Source organism: Scophthalmus maximus, chromosome 9, assembly GCF_022379125.1.
Source record: "Scophthalmus maximus strain ysfricsl-2021 chromosome 9, ASM2237912v1, whole genome shotgun sequence".
Lineage (NCBI taxonomy): Eukaryota > Metazoa > Chordata > Actinopteri > Pleuronectiformes > Scophthalmidae > Scophthalmus > Scophthalmus maximus.
Window position 1 is genome coordinate 6870001 of NC_061523.1, and position 15905 is coordinate 6885905.

A 15905-nucleotide genomic window follows, 5' to 3' on the forward strand; every position below is an offset into this window, starting at 1 on the left:
TCTCTTCCTGTTTCCCCTTTCTCTCTTTCAAATCTCCCCTCCCTCTCATCCATCCATCCATCCATTCATCTTCTCCCCCCCTCTACATCCATCTCTCTCACCTCTGCCTCCTTTCCTGTTTTCATACATCCTGCTCTCTATCGCCTGTCCCGACTCAATCTCTGATCTTCCACCCCTCACCCTGCCATTTCTCACCTCTCATCAACCTCTTCCCCCTCAACACGCGAACACACACACACACACACCATGAACTGCAGGCTTGTAAAGCAGACTAACGGACACAATTCTCCTGATAAGGGGATTGAGGCATTGATCACATCCATCCTCCACGAGGAGCTTAAGATTCTTCAGAAGAGAGATGCCCCAATGGTCCTATGAGGCCACACACAGATGCTGTCGGAAGACGATGCCGTACCGCAGCCTCGAAAAGACAAATAGACAACGGTGAGATTTGATTTGTGTGGTGTACAACAGGATTTAGTGCATGGCCCAGTTTTCTTTCTTTCTGTCTATACATCCTGCCACTAGATCCCATTTTGGCTCATTTGCTTTTTCCTTCATCAGATGATCAGAGCACTGTTAACAACCATTAACCAAATAATAGGGACAAGACAAAGTTTAGTCTACTTATTATGTAAATGGCTGAAAGATCATAACTTGAACACTTTGTTGACAGGCTTTAATGAGGACTTCGACATAAATAGTATAATTGGTTCAAAACGCTGTAACCAGGATCCTTTAAGGAAAACAAAAGAGACCTACAGACTGTCCTCCTGTTTAAAAAAAAAAAAAGCAGCTTCTTACAACCTACGGTTATGTTTTATTGTTTGGTGACCTCAGCTAACTGACGGGAGCAAAGGAGGAAGTCAGGTAACATAACATGATAGTCTGCAAGGTTGGGGTCGATGGCTGAATCCACAAAACATAGAAAATAGTTGGTGTCAGTCATTACCGTTATGGTGTGTTTATTATTGCAACCACGATCACAAGGGTCCTCTAACCTGAAGGAAGTAATTAAGTTTAGAGGTAGAAGTATATTGACCCAAGCCAAGACCGTTTCCTAAACCATAATCAATTGGGTTTTCTGCCTAAACATAACCAAACTGTGACCATCCCACAAGCGTAATCCTGTGGTCACTATTGCAATGACAACAAAGAACCTGCTGGTTTTACCTCTTACCATGTTCTAACAAGAAGGACAAAGGCCTGGTACACCTGCCACTGTAGAGGCACTATCTGTCTGCCCGGACACCAGTATCTCTTGCCCCCGTGGATCAATTTTAGAGATGTTCCTGCATTTCTAAGATCTGAGCTGTGCTGAGTACAGTGTTATTACAACCAACAGAACAAATGGCCAGGGCTTTGATAAAATAAAACCCAAGTTTACTACTCAGGACTGAAGTTGACCTCATACAGCCCTGGACCCTGGAACAACTTCCATGTAGAAATGAAAGTCTGTACATTCCTGACACTTTTGATTTTAAGGTGGAAAGTATACAATCACTACAAACGCATCATGTCTTGAGTGGCAGCCTACTAAATATTTTTCAAAATTATTTTTTTTTATGTTTACTAGCCTTTCTACAAAATATATACAAGCCAAGAAAGTCTTGCTTTCACAAGGTGGAGACTTCCACCTTGACTTACTCATTTATGGTATCTAACATGCCACATACTTGTTCTTTTCTTTTGTTTTCTTTCAGAGGGTTTGGGGAATTTTGTGCAGCTGTCAACAATACCAAAGTATTGTTGTACCAAAGTATTGTTCAACCCATCCTGCTCTACTGTTCCACCTGTTATTTCAACATGCTCTCTGTCACAAACTGGGTCAAACTCACACGCATAACCAACACTGCTGCCAGGATAATAGGTCTCCCCACACCCAACCCTGTCAGAGCTCAGCTGTGAGGCCATCACACGCATTGCAAATACAATAGCACAGGACACCACACACCCACTCAATCACCACCTGACTGTACTGCCCTCTGGGCGCAGGTACAGGTCCCTGAGGTGCAGAAGGGCTCGCTTTGGCAAAAGCCTGCCATAGCAGCCCTAAACAAGGTGACTCGCTGAGGGAACTACGAGTCTTGTTTTCATGTTGTCCTGCTTGTCATTATTGTGTGCTGTTGTGTCGTATTTAATGTATTTCTGTCTGTCATTGTTGTGGGACGATGTGTGTTAAGCTGATGTACAGTGATGTGGAAAAGAATTTCCCTCCGGGGACAATAAAGTCTAACTAACTACTAACTAGCTAACTTTCAATAGAAAGACGACAAAAATCCCGGAGGCTGCAACAAAAGTTGCCGGGCAGACTAAAAACTGGGATGTTACAGTTCATACTCAGTGCTGTAAAAGGGATAGTTCAGTAACTCATACAACCCCACTTCAAAATCACTGAACTATCCCTTTAACCCCTATCTATTAGGGCAATTTCCATTTTTGTATTGTTTACTTCATACACCAAGCGACAGCTTTGCACAAATCATCATTAAAATGTGTGGTTGGACAGTCTGTTTTACAGTAAGAGGGCAATGTCAAGGTTTACATACAGTAGGTGTATTTGAATTTGAGTTACTTCTAGTTTGCATCCCTGTTCACTGGAGCAGAAAGAAAAAGTCTCACTAGCCCCCTGGCCTTTTGTGTGATTGGCACTACTGTGCATTAACGTCCCACTGGCTTTCTCGTATCCACTCGAATGAACGCAGTGCACTGACAAAGGTTTATTGAGGATTAAATCTTGCACTTGGCAACTTTGCATGTTGGCAGCAGCACCAAATAGCAGTGACAAGATGTCCAGTTTTTGATATTTGAAGCTGATTTCACAGAAATCCTTTAATGTAACCTCAGTAAGCTGATCACTGCGTGCTGCCGGGCAGGTTGTGATGATGTGTACCAAAGAGTCAAATGGAACAAAAGATAAATTACAAGCACAACTTTCAACGCTCATTTACTGATGCTGCAGAAACTGTTTTTATCTCACTTTTATACGCTATGTTGTGTCATTTCTTTTTGCTTGATAGGAGGCCATATTTCTCCTTTTGTAGGCTTATAAGATGTTGAATTTTTCAAATCTTGCCAAGGCCTGGATTAAAATATGGTTAAAGCACAGAGGAAAGGAGATATTTGACTTCTGACTTCCTCTCAACCCTGTTCAGAGGAAATTGGTGGTGTTACAATAGTTAGCTACTGTAAAATTAATTAAAATTATCAGCTTTCAGTAATAATTCATGAAACTCGAAACTGAATGATATGGGGAACAAGAGTACAGATAATTGCACTCTGTCTTCCTATTTCACTCTAACACAGCCTATCTCGGACCACTCTGGCTTATTTTACAACACGATTATAATTACAGATAACATAAATGATGATGAGCTGTGGAGTCAAACAGTGGGAGCACAAATCCATACTCAAAGCTGAAATGTACAGTATGCGCTGGTTTCCAGGTGACACGTGACAGATAAATGGACGACACTAATGAAGACGGACAGCAGACCTGCATGAATGAGGTTAATAAAGGTATCGACATCCTTGGCCACTGAGAGGAAGGACGGCGACCCTGGAAACAGCAGAATAAATTGTCACATGCACCTTGAGAGCTATTTTACCTTCGGCCATGATGAGTTCTCTAAGCATGTTCTCATCTCTATCCCCCACACCCTAACCCAAGGACAAAGTCATTGAGAAAATGCTTAAAAACATGTTAACCTTATTAGCCAATAAAAATTCTAAGTTTGTGAAAAGAAATACAGAAAATTGAAATAATTAAGGGGTAGTTCCAGTTCCAGTGACATTATACTGTATGTATTCTATCATCAACACATTTCATGAAAATAATAGTATTGCGAGTGTATTTTTCTTAAAAAGAAGTCTGATACAATGTATTCCTCTGTGACCTTGTTGTCCACATCAGTGTGCCACACTGACTGAAATGTTTTTTAACTGAATTGATTACATTTTTTTAGTGGCTCTCACATCCACCTTCCTGCTGCTAGAAATACTCTATATAATAAATCCATATATATTTATAATTTATGTATAAATCTATATACAGTATTTGAGAGCTATGATTCACAACTGTGGGAACCTCGGGGCTGAGTGGTAGAGACAATGAAAGTATTGAGGGATGGACTAATGTTTTCTTGATTCTGATCTTTTCCTGGAATTTGTTGAAAATATAAATATGTGGACAAAAACCTGCCATGTCCTTTAAGCAATCAGGTGTTCTATGCCTTGCTGTTCAGGCTAAAAACGGAGAATGTCAAGTCATATCCTTTTACTACAATCCCGCATTATTTTTGACTAACTATTACCTTGGCAAAAAGTATTTTACCTTGGCAAAAATAGAAATAAGAGAAAACCAATCTTGAGAGTTGACCACAAATAACAAAAAAATATCTGGACAAGAATTGACAGAGGAAGCTAAAATATCATTTAATACATTAGAATGAGTAATAAGTATTGTCAGAATCGTCCCAATTGATGAGCAAAAAGTTGCTTCAAAAGAAAAATCCAAGTGTCGTGGTCCAAGATGGGCTGACACTAAGGCATGAAAAGATACCACAACGAACATACTGTATCATATACACAACACTATCAGCCACAAACCTATAATAGTTCCGAGATAACATCTGGGAAGGCAGAGGAGGACATCTAGAAGACAGATGAAGATACTCTACTTGTCACCATCAAAGCGAGATAAAGATAGCCCACCTTTGTGAGCCAAAGATAGCCTTGTATGTAGAACCAAAGGGATGTTTTAACCCTTTTCTTGACAGAGAACTATTTGCAAAAGCCTTTCTCTCCATTTCAGACACACCATTCCTCATGTTCATTCGGGTGTTGACGAGAACAGTCACAGAGTTGTACTGATCATCATTCACGCGGAGCAGATTCCATGGGTTAAATGCACTGATCAGAAGCCACTACAGTCGAAGGCGAGGGAAAGAGAGAGCAGTTGCTGTTCATGAAGTGTTACCCGGAGTGACAGTTGAAAATGTCATTTTACAACTTCATGAATATCAGGCGGTCACTGACTGCATGCCAAACCTTACACTCTGGCAAAGCAGGGCTACTTGCAGAGACGAATGCCAAAGATTGAAACAGCTTTCCAAGAAAAGAGAAGGACGCCTCAGATTTATCGAAACAGTAGTAGTAAACCAATAATTTTTTTTCTTATGTTTTATCTGGAATACACACTGACAAGTTCTTGGCATAAACCTTTTTTGAATTATGTAATTCTGGAATTAGATGTCTAATCGGATGCTGTGGAAACATATAGTGTAACTGAGAAACAGGAGGAGCGTCAGCCAAGTCCGTCCCGCCTGAAACGGGCACTTTGCTGATGCAGTGATGTGGGTGTGTTCAACAGCAGCCGCATGGGTGTGTGGGTGGTGTGTGCTGTACATCTGCATGTGTGTGTATGTTTGAGAGAGAGAGCGAGTGTGTGTGTGTACGCAGGGCTACACAAAGACCTCCCTCATTCACAAACTGAACCATGTGGCACTGACCTGGTCCCTTTAAGAGGCATGTGTCTGAGTTTTTCTACTAAGGCTGACTGCTGGAAAAGATGAGTGCTGATACATTATTCACAAGCAAGGACACACACATTTACACTGTCACACACGCTACATAACAGAATGACATGTAACGGAGTCAGGCAGTTGTGAGTAAGCTGAGGCACAGAGAAGTGCAGAAATGCGCACACACGCACAATGACAAGCATAGTTGATAACAATAATGTTGTGAGAACATAAATGAGCAAAGACATGGTCCTATGGTATACACACACACACATTATTTTATTTTTATTTTTTGAAGGAAAGAGAGGGGAGGAATCCTCAGCCTTCTGTTATTCCGTGTGCATAATTTATAGCAGCTCCAGATCTCCCTGCTAATGACAGCACACTGGGGCATCTGCAGCAGTAGCAACAGCAACAGCTAACTGGCATGGCTCACACTGTGTGTGTGTGTGTGTGTGTGTGTGTGTGTGTGTGTGTGTGTGTGTGTGTGTGTGTGTGTGTGTGTGTGTGTGTGTGTGTGTGTGTGTGTGTGTGTGTGTGACGCTTTTGTTGAGAAGAGGACATCAGGATATACAAAGGGAAAGAGAGAGAGACACACGGAAATAGACACAGATAACGCGACAAAGAAGGGAAAAGGATGAGGGAGACAAGTGAGAGACCTCTTGCAACACACACAGAGACGTGCGCACGCGCTCACACACACATACACAGAGAGAGTTAATCTCCCTGAATGCACACCCATGTTAACCTACAGTATGTACAGCAGTCAGAGTTCTACCTCAACGCTGTCTTAAGCTTCTCTACAAACGTTTCTCTCTCATCCCTGATTTTTCCCGACAGACTTCAATGTGGTGGTACCACAAAAAGCCACGACAAAAGAGTAAATTTCACCAGGATTGGTTAAACGACTTGCTCAAGGGTGTGGCCTAGGATATGTTTCCTGTTGTTTTTGATGTGTTGCCCCTGAGCAAAAAAATCTCCTAATTCTGGGATTTGGAGATCAATGCCAAAGTGGTTTTCCCCTACAGCTGCTGTACACACCGGTGTGAGCCTGAGCTCAGAGACAGCAGTGCATGCAAGCTCAGAGAAATTATACTGCTCCTGATAAGGTGCTGATGCTAGACACACATGCAAACATATAGTCGAATGGGTTAGGGTTAGTGATCTGTGATCAATGTCACACAAAGTCCAAAGGCCCAATGGTAATTTTAAAGGTATAGTTCCATATATTGAGTGGCACACTTCTTCACTGTCTTTTGGAAAGTGAGATGAAAAGATTGATATCAGTCTCATGTGAAGACCAGAACTGAGGTCCAGACATGATGTCCAGACATGGCTATCCTTGCTTTGCATAAAAACGGACAACAGGGGAAAGCAATTTGGCTGACTCTGTCCAAAGTGAAAAAATGTGCCTGCCCAACAAGATCACTAATTAACACAACCTATTCTGTTTGTTTATTACAGACAGAACATAAGTAAACAAAATGGTTGAGTTGACAGAATGTGTGGGTTAAACAAAGGAGATAGTGGTGTCTCAATTCAAGGGCTACGCGGCAACCTGTCTTCATTGTAGAAGGCCGAACCAAAATGAAAAGGTCAGGTCTAAGGATTTCCTATTTGCCACCACCAAGTTCCGCCCTTAACACTGTCGACTAGCAAAGGAGCTGCAGTTGCCGCACGGTACAAGAAAATTCATCAGCAGTGCGCAATGAACCCTGGGATACATGGAGGTTGGGCCAGGAAGGATCCACCTGTCGGATCCTTTGTTGCTCAGGAATGAAAGGAAGAATTCGTTGTTCGCATTTGAAGGAGCCTTCGAAATGGGACACCCGAGTTGTGCCGCTGTGACACAATCGGTCTTCAAATGTAGACTCCAAAGGAGCCGGCCCCTGAGATGGGACCCAGCTACAGTCTGACAATTTGTGAACTTCAGAGGAGTTGGAGTGTTTATTTATGATCTCTTGCCATGGAGTAGCTTCTCCCCATTGTTTTTGACCTTTATTCTGAGCTCGCCCAGCCACCTTTATGCTGTTAGCCTGCAGAAAGTTCCGGTTTGATATAAGACTGATACTGAACTTCCAAAAAAACAAAACCCAAAATGTTTAGCTACTCTTGTAATGCTGCTGAAGACACCTGAACTAAAAGCAAGATAATTTAAGCTTGAAGGGGGGTAATACTAGTAATTTACAGAATGGCAGTAAATCCATTTTTAGACATGCTAGGTTAAATAAAACTATCCTGGAATCCAATGAGAGGAGAAAAGGCCCAGGCTATTACTTGGAGTTTTACAGTATGGATTATAGCCGCATCTATTCATGATCTAAAGATCTATCGCTCCCTTCCTCTCCCTGTCTTTGTTTCTCTCATCCTCTCTGTGTGGCTGCATGACTGACAGGCGGCCAAGCATAAGCCGAACCGCATGTGCCAGCTACAGTCACCTACAGCAGGACAAAGAGAGAGAGAGAGAGAGAGAGAGAGAGAGAGAGAGAGAGAGTTGAGGTATGCAGCACTAAATACAGCATCAGTGACAGGAGCATGTTGGGGCATCAGATAAGTTATTTTAGGAGGAAACTGTCAATGTATCTCAAAAGGCATGCCAACAGCGATGATCAGAGGAGACCTACATTTTTCTTCAGAGTGCCTGGAACGTAAGATAGGATTGATTTGAAGAAGTATCTTATTTTGTCCAGGTATTTTTGTGCAGTCCACACACAAAACTTATTTTTACAGAGTAAAACACGAGGGGAGCAATGAGGGCATGCAGCGACTGTCAGTTTAAATGTTCAGGCCGGAACAAAGGTTTGTCACAGATTACGCGGCTCAGTACTGAATGCTGGTTAAAACATTTTCTACTTCACTTCTTTACTAAAACCACATCTGATTTTTTGGGATGCATCCACTCGCATGTGAATGTGCCTCGCAAGAGCTGCTTCTTGTGTTTTGGGGATGGAGTGTATTGGAGTAGCTATGGCCAACTCAATAACATTAACAGTAACAGGGAACCTGTCCACTCTCACCATTTAATCAGCATTGGCCCTGCTTTTGCAAGATGGAAACTAGCTCTGCTATCTTTAATATTGCAAAAAAAGATTTACTGTCTCATAATTTCACTCACGGCTACTTTGCCCAGCTGTAGCTTGTTGTAAATGTCCACATTCACGGGCAAAAGTCTTTGTTAAACCTCAAGACAGTAACCTGATGCCTGTACTAAGAAGCAGGATTTGCGGTTATCAAGGTAACTTCACGATTAACTCAGGGTTTTCCGTCCTACGAGGATGGTTCTCTTCTTAGTGGGGTAAATAACCATGGTAACTTATGATGAACGGCTAACCTGCTCCGGAGCATGTTAAGTTTGAGATAAGTGATCAAAACCTGCCAAACTACGGACCAATCAGATCACTGGAAAACCAGAGTCATCAATCTACAGGATCCTGACTGGGACAAAAGGGTTTAGAGTAACTTGACAAATAATAAAGTGCAGCAGATATTTATAGATGAGTGGAATCGTGTTGCTGTTCCTGACTTTTCATGTGTCCACTGGTTTTAAAACAGAGCTTCTAATAAAAGTTTATCACACTAAATAAATTCATAGACTTAATATTAAAGCTTAATTTGAACTCAATAAACATTATTTGATTCCCGACAGAATCTCTTACGGTGTTTTAGTTTCTATTTCTCGGAAACAACACGAGGAGACTTCGACGATGAATGTTGATAAAAACTAAATAGTATCTCTTTTATTATAAAAATGATCCACACACTGATCAATATTTATAATGATCATGAATGAACAGTTCAGTGTGATTGACCTCATCACACATTCACTTATCTACTCTGTTTCAGCAGCAGAAACAGTCGGACATCACTTCAGCTTCTCTTCATAATAGTTTGATCATCGTCAGACAAAATGTCAAAAATATTCACTCAATAGTAAACTTGATAAATTCATGGGCTTATTTAGATTATATTTTTTGGCTGACTTAAAAAATTGTAGAATGTCACTTTTACACGTCGCACAAACCAAATTTACCTGCTGGTATCAGCATTTCTTCAACTATCATATTAACAACTTTACTCATGGGTCTGACGATGTGCTTGTAATAAACAACTCCGCGTCTTCCACATGAACGCACTCGTTACTCAGAGAGGAAAACCCAGGGTTGACTGGGACAGTTGATATCCTGCTACAGGTTATCAGGGTGGCCAATGTTAGGTTAAGTCAAGCCAGATAATCAAGACACATCTTGGGTATGTTGAACTTGCTTCATAGTACAGGCCTCTGTTGTCTTCAACAGCTTATTTTTAGTTTAGTATTTACAGTTTACTGCATTATTGTCAGTATTATTGTAGATGATACTGATTTCATGTGGCCCAGAAATAACAAGTACAAGTCTAGATCACAAATTCAGAAAGTCAGTGCAACAGGAGCTGGTATTAAAACTGACAAATGGAAGTGTGTTACTAAAGAAACATTGAACCACAATAAACAGCAAATGGTAAGGATGTCATGAGGGCTACTTTAAGGTAATGTAAGGTAAGGTGAAGTAAGGTAAGGTAAAATAAGGTGAGGCAAATAAGGTAAGGTAAAGAAAAATGTACGGTAAGTGAGGTAAGATGAGGTCAGTTAAGGAATGTTGGAATGTGGAAAAAACACGGATGAAATAAACAAAATGAGTTGTATATAGGGCGGGTTTTTTTTTAAACACCTTGATACCTCTTTCAAATAATTACATTATTACAAACAAGAAAGAAAAGGTGTGACAGATATAATAAATATTTTAAAACGTATGCACATTGAGTGACAAAAGTTTGAAAAGTTCACATTACAGTAAAGGCTTCTATTTAGATGATTGTAATGTTATGCTGATTGGTATGTGTATGACGTCAGCAACTTGTGTACCAGAATTTTCGCCGACTTTCCGATTTGTTCTGACACGAGTGGCGTTCACATAAATTTTCAAAGTAGCAAACAATTGTCAATTGTCATCATCACAATGCACAACCATAATAATACATAAAACATTAATGTATTATCCTCTTTAAGTTTGGCATTCGAGTATCGCCATGACAAATTTGTTTTCAAGATTTATATATATATATAGATCTGATATTGATAACATTGAATATTGAAGCCAAAGAAGCTGCTAAAATACGATCCGGTTGACAGAAATTGGTATGGGTGTGTGCAGAGTTGGGCGTTCCAAAAGTTTGGCTGTGATTGGCTGGCTGTGTTTAGACTTTGGTTTTCGATTGGTGGGGCTTAGGGTGCGTGTCTGCTGACACCCCCCTTATCAGCCAATCGGTGAGCTGTATTTTCCTTATATTTTAAATCAATCTCTTCACTGGCCAGGAATCCTATTAGCTCAATTCTCATTCACTTCTCTGATTTAACTGTATCCAACCAATGAGAGGTGAGTGACAACTCAGTCGGAGTCTTGGCAAATGAACAGTTTCAGGGGGAGGATTATTTTGTAATACTTTACTGAACGTTCATGTGTTTGAGATATAATGAACATCCAAGTAAATACATGGAGCCACATATGCTGCAAACAGAGCTATAATGTTTTGATGCTTGAATGAAACATTTCAGATGCTACTGGTTGCCACATTCCATCTATGGAGTCAACACTAACCCTGAAGTGTCTAATTAGGTTGTGTTTCTAACTGCATCTCTGGTTTCTTGTTTGTTTGTGTGTGTGTGTGTGTGTGTGTGTGTGTGTGTGTGTGTGTGTGTGTGTGTGTGTGTGCGTGTGTGTGTGTGTGTGTGCGTGTAGGGTACCTCCTTATTAGCCTGCCTGGGAAATGGGTTTTAAACTGTAGCCTGATTGCAACAGCACTGTCATAAATAAATGACTTGATAATTTTGGCATGACACAGAGATAAAAATAGAACATCATATTGTTAGCTCAAATGCTGGATGAACCCTTTGCCGAGACATCTGAGCGACTCCCTGTAGGATTTGTCACTGTTGACTTGCATCCAGAAATTATGTCAATTTGAAGATTTTCAAAAAAAGGAAAATGAGTGTTTTACCATCACGTCGTTTCAGAGGGTTATTTCTTGTCACATTTAAGTTACGAGCATGATGAGCTGTGATGCTCTTCTTTAGTTCATATATGAATAAAGTGTTACACTACCTCAGTTAAGGTTTCACTAATCTCTCCTTTGTGGAGCAAGGGAAACTTGTACTTCCTGTCTGTATACTTCTCAGATGCTTTAACACCGTAGAAGCAGTTTGCAATTAGCAGATTACAAGATGCATTAATCACACTGTCTAAGAGCTTGGTTCTTACGTAAAGAAAGAGTAGCGAAGGGAAGAATTTTTTTCTTCGTGTCATGTTCTGATTGTTGTAATTATAAATACTATTCTGGTGACAATAAGCCTACCCAGCTGCCGCACATTGTTTATCGCCACATCTCACAAATGTGTAATTCCAAAAACCAGGAGGTGCTACAGGAGTTTCTGTTGTTTGGTGAAGGCTATACTGCAAGAACAAAAAAGCATAGTTTCAGATATACCCACGGTGAAAAGTGGCAACAAGTCTGGAGATTTGAACAGTTACCACCACCCCACAGACTGTCACGGCAGTCCACACTGGCATTGTCAAGATTCGACCAAAAGAAGAAAAAAAATCTGATATACAGCAGAAGCAGATCTGACATATAATACTGACTGTATATAGGCAACGGTGCGAAGTTTGGATAGGATGTTACCTCAGGAGGAGGCTGATGGGCCTGATTCCTAATAGTTTCTCGGACTAACCCTCTCTGACACACACACACAAACACACGCTCACACACACACATTTTCTGCCATGCTTCTCCTTCCATTATGGGTGACCGGGTTATGGAGGAAGTGTCAGTCGCTCGCGCGCATCCATGCATGCTTGTGCGTGCGTGTGTGTGTGTGTGTGTGTGTGCGTGTGCACGCTGTCACACTGTATAGACTACACACGTGCACGCGCCGCCGGAGAGCAGTGACTGTCTCCTTGCATCACCGGGGCAGCTCCACTGGCCCTTATAGTGCGGTGTGAGTGTGTGGCAGGTAGAAAGGACAAGCCTTAAACTTACCGCAGTCCTCGCACAACACTCTCTCCACGTCCTTCTTCAGCTCCGGCTCGCTGGCGTCCACAGGGGCGTAGGATGCCTTGAATACCAAGGGCTCGGCGGTCGGGTCCATGAAAAAGATGTATCTGTGGTCCTTCTCCACCGTGGTGCACGGGGCCTCGGAGCCGAAGTCCCCGACGGTCACGAGCTGCTCCCTCTCGAGGCCGCCGCTGTTGACGGGCCACACGTCCAGCACTTTGACATTCACACTGTAGGGCTCCCGGGAGGAGACGTTCTCCGGGGAGGAGCGCACCTCGCCCTCGATGACCACGGCTGATCGGTACGCCTGGTCCTGGAGGGAGTTGAGACTCGGGGCGTAGCAGGCGAAGGAGACCCCGATGACCAGCATGGAGAAGTGCACTGGATCAAGCCTCATGCCGTCAGCCTGTGCTGTGCTGCAGTGCTGCTGGGCGGCGGAGCGAGCTGGAAGAGAGAGACGGCGGCGAACGGGCTCCGGCAGAGCAGGCAGGGCAGAGCGGCAGACCTTGTGGAAGTGTCCATGCCATCTGTGTCTGCCGCTGCTTTCCCCATACGGCTGCTGGCCTCGGATGGGGGGGACGCACCAGCCTAGGAACCGGAAACGACCCGCTTCTGCATGCTTAAAAATGTGATTGCTGCATTCTCCTTCACCAGCCACCCTCCCCCTCTTATCTCCGCTTTTCCTGAAAGGCAAAACAAGACTCGTAAATTAGCCTCCTCTCGAATCCAAGGCTGAAACCTCTCTCTCTCTCTCTCTCTCTCTCTCTCTCTCCCCCCCCTCTCTCTCCCCCTCTCTCTCTCCCCAGCTAATAGGCTAGCATCCCAACGGGTGGGCGCATTGCTTCTCTGGAAGGAGAAAAAGAAAAAAAAAAGAAAAAAAAAAAGCAGCTTGCGCGTATAAGGGAATCGCAGGAAACGATACGCACAACACGCACACGCAAGGTCGGCTCCTTTATCCACTCCGACCCCCACCCCCCCCCCCCCCCCCCCCCCCCCCCCGACCCCCACCCCGGTGGTCAAAAAGGAGTCCCACTCCTGCAAATCCGTAAGTCTGTAGGCAAAAATTTCAAAAAAAGAAAGAAAAAAAAATAAGAAAAGAGAAAGAACACGAAAACCGGGGCGGAGCGCACGAGCGGGGTGAGATAGCGGCGGTTATCCGGCGAGGCGATGCAACAGTAGCGCGCAGCCTCCAGCCGCGTCCCCTGCGCCCCGCATCGGACGCGAGCGACCTACGTGAGCAAACATCACCTGCCCGGTCGATGGCGTCGGCTCGCCGCGTCCTGCGCAAACACCCTAATGACCCGGGCACCTACCGGCACACCACCACCGACCCAACCGGCATGTGACCATGCCGGCCGACTGTGTCAAGCCCCCCTCCCCGCCCCCCTCCCGCGGGCGGCCGCGAGGAAGAGAATCACGCAGACAGTGCGCAGACACGCGCGGCGGCAGAGCGCGTCCGCAGCCAAGCCCCGCACCAGGCGCCCACTGGGGGATCTCCAGAGCAAAGGGGGCGCAAGCAGAGGGGCTGTGGGCGACCGCTACACACACTGCGGATAGTTGTTGCGATGACTAACGCTGCGAAATTCTCTCAATGGATTCCTCGGCACGGCGAGGCGAGCACGGGAGTTTGGAGACTTCATCTTCCAATGCCCTCGCTCGCTGCATGCTTCAGGAGAACACACGCCCCGACCACACTGCTACGCGAGTTGTTGCAGTTCACTAATAATGCTCAAGGGATACTGTTCCCTTACAAGACTCCGTGGCAACACGTGGTCCCCCCTCATCTGCGGGTGTAATGGCGGAGACACAATTTACCCCCAATAATAGTTTGCCAATCCCTCGCAGCTACGGACAATCAAACTTTTTTTTTCCGCCAATGAAACGAGAGCTTTGCACAATATGTTTTTTTTTTTTATGGTGACCACGAGTATCTCCGCCCCTCCTCTTCCCACTATCAGCAAGCCAGCCCCGAGCTGCCTCCATCTCTGCGTCCATCAATCAAGCCATTCACAAGATTCGCCTTTCCCTCCCTGTCAGGAGCCGCGCGCCCTTCGCTAGAGGTCGAAAGTCTTTCATTGTCCACCCTGAAGAAAAGGGATGACATATGATGTCACGCAGGGGACACGTGGACACGTCGTTTATATATAGGTGACGGTGGACGATGAAGAAAGTGTATGAGAGGAGAGTTCATGCCTCATCCGCCCGTGTCACCATCAGCGGCGTCTCTGTCCGTGGTGCTGAAAGCCTTGACAGTTTTAGTGCTGTGTCCCGGTGGACCAATCACATAGCACCTCACGTGGACTGGGGGGGGTGGGGGGGTCACCACCAAACTGCTGCAATGAAGGTCTCTCTCCTCACTGCATGTATCCTTATTCACTGTAAAGTGTTAAAGCAGGAGGCAGAGAGTCAACCCACTTTTACTCGGAAGTAAAAGAACTGTTTCACTTCTGTGGCTACCCCTGGTGCTAAATGCTAACAAACATGTTGTTGTTGGGTTTTTTTTACGTTACTTGTTGAAGGTTTCACAAGTTGATCCTCCACTCCGGGGGAACACCGGAGCATCTCATGAGGCGAACACAGCCCTTCAGAAACCACGATCCGTCCGGTGACCCACCCCCGCCTCTTTCCTTCTCCGCCCACTGACCACCCACCCAACGATCCGTCTCTCCTCCATTCATCAGAGCCCCCCATTCAGCGACCTCACACACAAGTCAGGAATTTCCAAATTAGCCATGAAAGCAAATCATTTGTTGACAAAGCGGAGGGTAGTGGAAGCCGATTTCTGGCGACAGACACGGGGAGGAGAAAGCTACCACCTTCTCCCTCCATGATCCCCCCGGTACTCACACTCAGCAGGGTGTTGAAGACGTCACATAGACCTGACTTCTCTATTGTCAAGGACAAAAAATAGTATTTGCACTTCCATTAGCTTCATTTTCTACATGACCAGCAATGCTCATGGACATAATTGAAATCCCATCTGTTGATATGGCCACCTTATGTCCGTGGTTCTGGGCGGGAAAAAAGAGACACCAGTGAATATTCTGCCCAAACCACAATGGAGCTGACTCGGTTTGAGCTTAAACAATACATATGAGAGCCCACCTTTCAATTCTGCATGTCAAAACACTTTCTTCCAGATCAAACTTGGGACTGAATTGATGGAAGAATGTCTTATATGCTTGTGCGTTTTGAATCACGTGTTGCTGTGTGATTGTACGACAATTAAACCATGTATTGCCTATTGTTGCTTTTCCAGACTCGACTTATTGATGTGGATAACAGTCCAATCTCACT

General features: G+C 44.1%; 1 protein-coding gene across 2 annotated transcripts in view; it reads right to left on the minus strand.

Moving 5' to 3' along the window:
- The window catches only part of nrg2b (neuregulin 2b), a 60283-nt gene that overhangs the window by 34353 nt on the left and 10025 nt on the right, over positions 1-15905 (minus strand). Inside the window, exon 2 of one of the 2 annotated variants that reach the window (XM_047334434.1) lies at positions 12594-13291. In XM_047334434.1, coding sequence (XP_047190390.1) covers positions 12594-13005 — 412 coding nt within the window. In that variant the 5' untranslated portion in view covers positions 13006-13291. Of the gene's footprint in view, positions 1-12593; positions 13353-15905 lie in introns of those variants that run through there. The other variant, XM_047334435.1, reaches the window with a different exon arrangement.